Source organism: Helianthus annuus, chromosome 13, assembly GCF_002127325.2.
Source record: "Helianthus annuus cultivar XRQ/B chromosome 13, HanXRQr2.0-SUNRISE, whole genome shotgun sequence".
Taxonomy (NCBI): domain Eukaryota; kingdom Viridiplantae; phylum Streptophyta; class Magnoliopsida; order Asterales; family Asteraceae; genus Helianthus; species Helianthus annuus.
Window position 1 is genome coordinate 73,605,067 of NC_035445.2, and position 9,889 is coordinate 73,614,955.

The 9,889-nt window shown below is 33.9% G+C and overlaps 2 protein-coding genes across 2 annotated transcripts; both read left to right on the forward strand.

Annotated features, from left to right (window-relative positions):
• The first annotated feature begins 847 nt into the window (after positions 1-847).
• On the forward strand, positions 848-1,729 carry LOC110901050. Its single transcript, XM_022147904.1, has one exon. The coding sequence runs from the start codon at positions 848-850 to the stop codon at positions 1,727-1,729; it is 882 nt and encodes a 293-aa protein (XP_022003596.1).
• Positions 1,730-1,985: 256 nt separating this feature from the next.
• On the forward strand, positions 1,986-6,864 carry LOC110898174 (solute carrier family 35 member F1). Its single transcript, XM_022144931.2, has 11 exons — positions 1,986-2,231; positions 3,299-3,393; positions 3,530-3,587; positions 3,983-4,174; positions 4,264-4,340; positions 4,549-4,631; positions 5,157-5,208; positions 5,294-5,362; positions 6,111-6,197; positions 6,330-6,394; positions 6,647-6,864. The coding sequence occupies exons 1-11, from the start codon at positions 2,096-2,098 to the stop codon at positions 6,756-6,758; spliced, it is 1,026 nt and encodes a 341-aa protein (XP_022000623.1). The 5' UTR covers positions 1,986-2,095; the 3' UTR covers positions 6,759-6,864.
• Positions 6,865-9,889: the final 3,025 nt, after the last annotated feature.

Consider the following 9,889-nt stretch of genomic DNA (forward strand, 5'->3'; position numbering starts at 1 on the left):
GATAACGGTTGTTTAAGTATGAATAGACAATGTTTTTTGTTTTTAATTTTCACATGTGTTTGATTTGAAATGCAATGGTTTTTATTGGCTGTTACCCATGTTATAATCACCTTTCATATTGTTGTTGTTTGCCTTATATATATTTATAATGTATAATGTATAGATGCATCCCATATACAATTGTAATGTACTATGTTTTTAGTTATTTTCTACTTGGTACTATGTTTTAAAGGATGTCACCTTTGTTAACAGTTGTTTGATTATGAATAGACAAGTTTTTTTTCCTGTTTACCATGTTATAACTAGATGTTATTGCTTTCACTGCAACATTATTTGCATTTAATCTCAAAGTGAGTCAGACTTGGGGAAGCCACTCACCCGGCTTAAACCTCTTGAGTTACTTCTAATTTACCCCGGGAAGCAGTTAACATTAAATCCCATTGGTAGAACTTAGAAGGTGACGAGTATCTGTTATGATATCCTAACTAGCGGTAATTTTGAATTTTGTTTGTTGGTTACAAAATAGTGTGGAGGCTATTCCTGAGGTATTAAAGACATTTAATGTAAAGATCAGAAAGTATTGTGATATAACTGCTGTTTTGCGCATATGCTGGACTGGAACAAGCATTGTTTTGAAGGTAATTTATGTCTAAATCTTATCTCCGTGTAACTCCTATAATGAAATTATTGTTGAAATTGATAATGTGCTCCATTTTGCTAATGGGCTCCTTTTTGAAGGGTGATACACATCAGGCGCCTAAATGGTGGAAGACAAGAGATAGTGAATGCCTCACTATGTTCGTCATATTTGTGGAGTAAATGCAAGTTGCTAAGGCTAACAAAAAACATGAGATTAACCATTGGACGCTCTACATCGGATATTGAAGAAATCAATAATTTTGCCAAGTGGCTTTTGGATTTGGGTGAGGGAAATGTTGGTTGTCCTAATGACGGGGAAGCAACAATTGAAATACCACCAGATCTTCTAATTAAGGACACCTCTGATCCCATTTCATCTTTAATTGATTTTGTTTATCCTTCAATTTTAGATAACTACAACAACCATAACTACTTTAGCGAGAGGGCTATACTTTCGCCTAAGAACGAGGTTGTGCATGAGATAAATGACAGGTTGTTAGCGTTATTCCTAGGCGAAGAAAGAGAGTATCTAAGCTCCGATAGTCTTTGTCAGACTGAGAATCCTAATTCAACACAGCTAAAACTATACTCACCAGATGTGTTGAATGGTCTTAAAGTATCAGGTTTGCCTAATCACAGGTTAGTACTCAAAGTTGGAGTGCCAGTAATGCTATTACGTAACATTGACCAACAAAATGGTTTATGCAACGGTACGAGGTTACAGATAAAAAGATTATACAACCGTGTCATAGAAGCAGAAATCATATCTGGAGGAAATATCGGCACTCGCACCTACATACCGAGACTTAATTTGATACCTTCAGACAAAAAGATTCCTTTTGCGTTTCAAAGGAGGCAATTTCCGATAGCTGTGTGTTTTGCGATGACTATCAACAAAAGTCAAGGGCAGTCGCTATCAAGGGTTGGTCTGTACTTGAAACAACCTGTGTTTACGCATGGTCAGTTGTATGTGGCTTTATCAAGGGTAAAAACCAGAGACGGAGTCAAATTGCTTATATTAGACAAGGACGGCAAACCTACCGATAAAACATCAAATGTCGTTTATAAGGAAATGTTTAACAAACTGTGAACTTTGTCTTCTTTGTTTGTTTTCAATTACGTGTAATGTTGATAAAGATGTTTGTAGTTCAACGTTTATTTAGTTAAGATGTTTACTTAGATGGTGTTGAATAATATTAATTATTGTTGGTTCACCCGTGTAACACACGGATACTTAGACTAGTATATATATAAAGTGTTTTGCCATTAAAAAAAAATACGATTACGGGTCTGTCGCAACTCACGAATCCAGTGTAAAATTAAATTACAAGGGCACGTAACCCTGGGCCTTGGCCCACTAAATAGTCAACCACCACAAGGAAAACGTGCACATCTCCCGCCATGACGAACCACATCTGTAACTTTCATTCCAGATCTGACTGATTCACCAACTGAAATGAGTTCCGACGCTCACCGCCGGTGGTGGCGGAGATCGGAGGTCTGGAATGTGATATCCGCTTTGCTACTGGGACAGTTGGCCTCTTTTATTTTGGCACTTATCAACTTCACTTCATCTCTATCAGCCAATCTTGGTATATTATTTCATACTTTACTTTCATTCTAAACAGTTATTTGATATAGTCATATGGTTTGTTTATTGTTTATTGGGAAAATTACCAAAATAGTTTAGTTTGATCTAGAGATAAGGCTTAGGGACCATTAGTTTCTGGGTTCGATTCCGGGGATTTTTCCCTGGTGGAGATGGATATGATCGGGTGGTTCTCCTGGTGGCACGATGACACTTCAGTGATCCAAATTTGTTGTTCAAAAAAAAATAATACCGACCATATTGGTACCTTATCAGTACAGTCTCATACTGATATCATCGACGGAACATACATGGTACGGTACTATATTTAGTTTTGAATTTAGCTTAGTATTATTAGGGGGGTGTTTGGCTTAGCTTTTATTTTTTGGCTTATGCTTATATTTTAAAGTAGCTTATAGCTTATTTTCTCTCATTTGATAAGCTCTTTTCAAGTGTTTGGATTAGCTTATAGCTTATTTCTATCATTCTTCAAATAAGCTTAAAAACCATCCTCAAATAAGCTTATTCAAATTAGCTTATATAAGCTAATAAGCATAAGTTTAAAAAGCTAAAACAAACACCAAATGAAGCTTATTTTATAAAAAAAAAGCTAAAAAAGCTATAAGCTTTGTTAAAAAAGCTAGGCCAAACACCCCCTAGGTGTGGTATGCTACCGGTTCAGGATTTTTAACTGTGTCATACCATACCAGTACTGACCGAACATGTACGGTACGGTATTTGGTTTGCGTTTTAGCTAAATATTGCTATAGGTACTATGTGGTACAGTTCCAGTACCAATCTCACCCGTAGTTTGATCAAAAAAAATTTCAAGTATAGTCACTGAATTTTAGTCGTCCCCAAAAAGCGTTAGCTAAGCCTTAGGTGACGGCCAAAAGCGTAAGCTAAATCCTAGCCGTCTTGGCCATCAGAGCTGATGTGGCACCTTTTGATTGACGGAAACAAGGGCTGACCTCCGAAATGAAGGCTACTTTCAATGACTATTTTGGAAAAACATTAGGTAAAGGTAAACATTATTTGTGTAATTTTCTCTTGTTTATTTATTATGTGTAGGTGCTAATTCACCTGTTACTCTTGGACTTTTTGGCTATGTGGCTTTGACCGTGGTCAATGGAAGCATATTGCTGCACCAACGCCATAAACTCATAGTAACTAACCTTCCTTCCTTCACTCCAAGTCTATATCTTTGTGCAACTTTTAAGTCTTCATTTCCATCCAGTTGGTCCAAAACTCTGTATCGAAAGCGGGAATGATATAATAATATATTTTAGGGAATTCTTGCAGATTCCATGGTATTGGTATACTCTGTTAGCATTTCTTGATGTCCAAGCCAATTATCTAGGTAGCTCTTGCTTCTCTTCATCTCTTGCTTACTTTTGACTAAAGATGGCAGTTCGACCCATTTACTTATTCGGGTTATGTTTTTATCTCCAACGGGTCAAACCAATACATAATTACTTCTAAATCATTTTATTAAAAAAAAATAAATATATTACCATTGAACAATATATCTTACACAGTAAATAGTTAAAAAAATGTATTTTTTTCCTATGCAAAATGTGTTCCGCGTCATCAAGACCCGACCCGCTTATTTTTCCACCTCTACAGTGTTAATGTAACTCAATCTTGTGCAACAAAAGTGGAATTTTTGATGTTATCATGTGATCTTAGTTAATAATATTATAGGCAACTTTTAGGTGAAATTCTCATGTAAAGATGTTGACTTTTTGACCGCAGTTAATTCAGCATATTACTTCACATCAAGTACAAGTGTAGCCTTGTTAGATAGTTCTTCAGTTGCTTGGGTCATACTCTTTACTTGGATATTTTTGGGCACAAAATATTCTCTATGGCAGCTCTTTGGGGTAGCTCTATGTGTTGCAGGCTTTTGTTTAGTGCTTGTTTCTGATGATGAGGCTAGTGATGAAGGTGGTCATTTCAAATAAACATTTGAATTAACAATGTTCATACAATGTTATGTATATACATATGTTATAGTTATTATCATTGCGTTTTAGGTGGCTCGAACCCACTTTTGGGTGATATACTTGTCACAGGAGCGGAAGTTTTCTTTGCACTGAGCTATGTTGGTGAGGTTGCATAATCTTACTTTTTAAATAAAGAATTTTTATGCGTTAAATATAAATTGGATTACATTAAACTTGTTTGACCCGTTAACTCCATTACCTTAACCTACTTTGACCCGTTAAAGATAAAAAAAAAAAATACTCAGAATCAACCTATTTAGGTAAATGAGTTGAAATTATCATGTTTTAAGTCATATACATCATTCTGTTTTACAGGAATTTTGTGTGAAGAACAACGGTCGTCTTGAAGTATTAACAATGCTTGGGCTGTTTGGAATGCTTTTAAGTGTGATTGAGATGTATCCTTTTATGGGTGTCTACCTGCTATCCTTATGTAATTTGCCCTGATGATTGGAATGAAATAAAAAGTTTGGATAAAAAAAAAATATTTAGGAGCTTTTCAGGGTTTCAACTTTTGTCATTTCTAAGCTTTTGGATCAAAACTACATAAATACCCTCTATAAGGAGGGGCTGGCAATTGGGTACCTGTTAAGACACGATTATACCTGTTTGACTGAAAAATACACCCTTTGACTTTTTTAATTTTTAAAATAATTAAAATTACAATGTTAGGATCTATCATTTATTCATCTTTATACATAAAACATAAAACTGTTTTATAAACATGAGGTAGAAAGTAGTTAAACGAGTCGTAATCATGTTTGAAACTTATGTTGTGCGCGCCGTCAGAAACCTGTTAAACCTGTTAAGACACGATTTGCCAGCCTTACCAAATTGTTATACAAACAACCTAGTTATACAAACAAACCTGTAATATATAATTTAAATAATAAAAAATGCCCATTTCCATAACAAATTGTTGGTGCTATATTGGAGAGGAAGAATCTAGAAGCAGTAACATGGTCTGCAGAACTTGTAAGTGAATAATATTATTAACATATTTTTCACCCTATGTTTCATAATAGTTCACATTTCTTTCTAATATATCATCTCCCTGCAGATACTAACATTTGTTGGTTACACGGTTGGATTCTTCATGTTTTATACTTTAACTCCTCTTATTCTACAGGTTTGTTCTTTTCACGTATCTACTTTATCTTCACGTAGTGTCGCGTATACTCATATATCATTCAAAGATTCCATTTGAAACTACAATATCTTGCTCACTTTATTTTCATGTATCTGACTGTCGCAGTGTCGTGTATGTACATTATTTTTCTAGGCAACATACAAATTGAAGGAAAACTCAAAAAGACAATGTGGCATTTTTGTAATTACCACCAACTATCAAAGTTACTATACGAATGTGAACCCAACCAAAAATACCTAAAAAACACAAAAAATTTTTTAACATTTTTTATTAAAAAATCGCTACATTTTGTTAGCAAAAAAAAAAAATTATTATTATTATTTTTTTGCTGCTACTAAAAGTAGCGATTTTTTAGTAAAAAATGTTAAAAAAATAAAATAAAATAATTTGTGTGTTTTTTTTATTTTTTTAGATTTTTTTAGGTTATTTGGGGGTTTAGTTTTTAGCATTTTAGCTTGGGGTGGGGGGGGGGGGGGTTAGGTTTTTTCTAGGTTTTTTAGGTATATTTGTAGAGTAACTTTGATAGTTATTGATAATTACAAAAATGTCACCTTGTCTTTTTGAGTTTTCCTTCAATTTGCATGTTTAGTATGTTAAGATTATTTGTACAAGAACTTTACCCTATTTTTCTAATAAAGTTAGGCAGTTTTGTAATGTCAATGTGTAAACTTGTGTAACATATTTGCTAATGTATAACATCATTTTTTTTTTGTTGAAATCTATGTAGAAAAGTGGCGCCACGTTGTTCAACCTATCACTCCTTACGGCTAATATGTGGGTTGTTGTCATTCGCATCTTTTTCTACCACGAGCAGGTGTAAACTTTGTCATTTTGTGTATCAACTCTACATTTTGTTCGTTTTTATAAAATTTTCTTCGCCGATATTTTTTCTTTTTAGCAAGTTTTTCCCATTTGCGTTCATGACAAAAACATCTTATCGCCGCAGGTAGACTGGTTATACTACGTATCGTTTTCAATTGTTGGTGTTGGCCTTTGCATATATTCCAAAAAGTAAGTCTTGTTTTCACATGTTTATGTTCCGTTTGTGGTGCCAAATTCGACCGTTTATCAATAAATGAGTTGATTTGTGGTGTGTTTTATTTTCTAATATGAAAAAAAAAACATAGGAAAACAGGACAAAACTTATTTTTGATGCCTGTTCATAATATAGTGTTTCGGGTCAAACGAACTTGAACTGGTTTATTTTACTACATTTGTTAATGATATGATATATGGATTTGTAACAATGTTTAATTTTTGCAGTGAGAAGAACTCTGATCGGTTACAAAAACCCGAAAATGGGATCTTCAACACACAATACCAGCTGGTTCATGAACAATGTACCGATAGCCGAGTTTTTACGGATAAAATCTGAAATATTATCCAACATTATGGCTTGTTTCTCATGAGAATTTGAGTTGAATTTCATTGACTTAGAATTGCCTATTTGCTCATGATATATTAGAAATAGTTTATTTGTACCAAGAAGTTTATTAGACAAAGTAACAAACTAGGTTGTTCTTCCTATTATGAAGATCTTCCATGATTCATGGCTACAAGAAAAGATCCTAACTATCTTATAGACATAAACTTAACCCTTATACAACCCTTACGCGATGGGCCGAATGGAGACCATTTGGGGCTCCGATTGTTTAGAATTCAAACCCAAAGATGGTTTGAAAGACACCACCTTATATCAAGAACCCCTTTTTCAAGCATCTGGTTTATAAGTCACATATAAAATGTGCTTTGGGAAAAAAGTAGCACTTGTTGGTATAACTAGTGTGATTCTTTCTCTTTTGCAAAGGTTTGATGTTAAATTAGCAACGTTCAGTTTGACCCCTCGGTTTTCACCTAGGGTCACACTGGATGCCCGGGTGAGCTACCGGTTTGTGATGACGGTAGATAACACTGTGTGACAAATACACAATACGACTGAATTTATGTGTCTTACGACCATCACCAATGCAAGGATCTAAATGCGCTTAGTCACCAATGCCGGGTCGCTAGCTTGGGAAGGTGGTTCCCTTCCGCGGTCAGGGGTACCGTGCATTTACCTTTTTTTTAGTCAGCCGCCACATCAGATTTTCATTACTCCTTCAAAAACACTTAATTTATTTCCAATCCTACAAACATTTTTACCAATACTTACATCCTCACATCATCACATTTTTTACATGTATTTTAATACTACTTACAACTAACTCATTTTATTTAGATTTACTTTATAAATATGTTCAAGCATGTATATAACTTTTATCTAAAATCTTTTTTAAGTAGTATAAATAAACTGTAGTTTTTAAATGATTTTCATTACTAACCAAAATTAAAGAAAAGGAGACACACTTGAAGAACGAACCATTAAATTTTAAAACTACAAGGATGAAATCCAAACTTTGACCCAAATCACTAGGCCTGTTCATGAGCCGAGCCGAGTTGAGCTAGGGCAAGCTCAGCTTGATTATAAACCGAGCTGGCTCGGCCCAGATTTAAAACGGAGCTGAAAATCTAAGCTAAGGCTCGATTTTAAAACGAAAAAATAATACAAAACTCTCAAAATTCAGTAGTATAAAATATTATTCTATATTTCAAAAAAACATATCCAAAATAAGTTCAACCTAATACATTATAAGCCAAAATCAAGTTCAACAACACAAAATAACTTTTAAATTTCAACGAAATACAATATTAGTTCATTAGCATGATAATCAACCTTCAAGTATGTCATAGATATCAAATTTCACTCCAAAATACATGTAAATAATAAATAGTTTTTTTTTAAATATTATAATGTATATAAAAATAGAAGGAATGGGATCAAATACAAACACTTAAGTTTGTAAGAACCATAAGAATCAATACATAATTGACAAGTGTCCATCAATAAAAAATTAGTTTAGGGGTAATTTAGACTTTTTGACCATATTTATTTATAACTAATTAAAAATAATTACAAAAAATATAATCAGCACAACACTATATAATTAGCACAACATCATTAATCGTTCTTCATTATCAGCACATCGTCCTCGAATCGTTCTCCATTATCAACATAAACGACATTAGCACAACATCTTCAATCGTTCTCCATTATCAGCACACCAGATGTGCTGATTATATCTACTTTTGGTGTTTGTTTGTATTATTTTGTAATTAACACATAATCAGCACCTTATTAGCACAAATATAAAACACCTTTTGTTAACTTTTTTTAAAAAACACTTTTATAAATACAAAAAGGTATAGCAATATGGTACTCATATTAAAGATAAAAAATACTTGATTTTATGGTATATATTTTTAAAAAAAATAATGAAGTATATAAAAGTTATTTTAGTTTAAAAAACCTTGGTGGAATTTGTATTTAATAGAAAATGGTCAAATGACTAGCAATTTTACAAAATTACCCCTAATTTGTTAGTAGTAATTTTTAATTATAAGAGTTTTATTTATAATCAATATCAACCCTTGATTTAAATTAACAATGGTTCAGATCTGTTCTTACGGTTCTTATAATTAGCACTGTTTGTACAGGATCCAATCTCAAAAATAGAATATATTAAAAGTAAAATAATCCGAGCTGAGCTACTAAACGAGCCAAACCAAGCCAATCCAACTCATAACGAGCCGGGCCAAACTATGCTCACTATCTAACCGAGCCGAGATAGTTCCGAGACACGAGCTTTTTGGACAGCCCCTGCAAATCACAAGTTTATTCATGTAATTTACTCAATCCTATAAATACTTTACGATGTGTTAGGGTTCGAATCCCACCACAAACAAAACCCCAATCTTTTTTACCCTCTGTCAAACCCTCTGTCAAAAGCGTAATTCAACCCTCAATTGAATAGGTAACTCTAATTCGGTAATTCTAAGTTCATGAATATCTTGTTATTTGCAAGTCTTGATTTTTATACTTGAATGTGTGGTTAACAATATTTTTTGATTGTTGAATCTTGAGGGTTGAGTTGAGGCTACTTATTTGAACTATATATGGTTTTTCATCCGACCCGTTTCTGACCCGAACCCGTTTTGACCCGTTACTCAGCCCACGTATAATGCCATCTCATGCACTCGGTTCCCCTTGCACAAAAAGCCCTAGATCCGCCACTGATTAGGCTATGTGTTGTGGGTTAACTAAAAAGTGCAAAACTTGCTGTCATGTAGGGAGTGAGGCTATAACTACGACTACACTTTTACTAGAGTGTAGTGGTTTAACTAAAAATATGGGTGATGTGTTAGGTGGTGATTGGCTCAAATTAAAAGAAATATTTCGCCCTCGTGACGGTGTTTGGTGTCGGAAATTGGTGATGTGGCGTGGGGTGTTAACTCACAATGTGTAGCCTTATCGATTTTGGCATATAGTATAGATAGATGAGTAAACTGCCAAAATGGTCCCTGAGTTTGGTCACTTTTGCTACTTTACTCCAAAACTCAAACCTTTTGAATCTGGGTCCCTGTGGTTTCAGTTTTGTTGCCATTTTCATCCAAAAACAAAAATGGTCG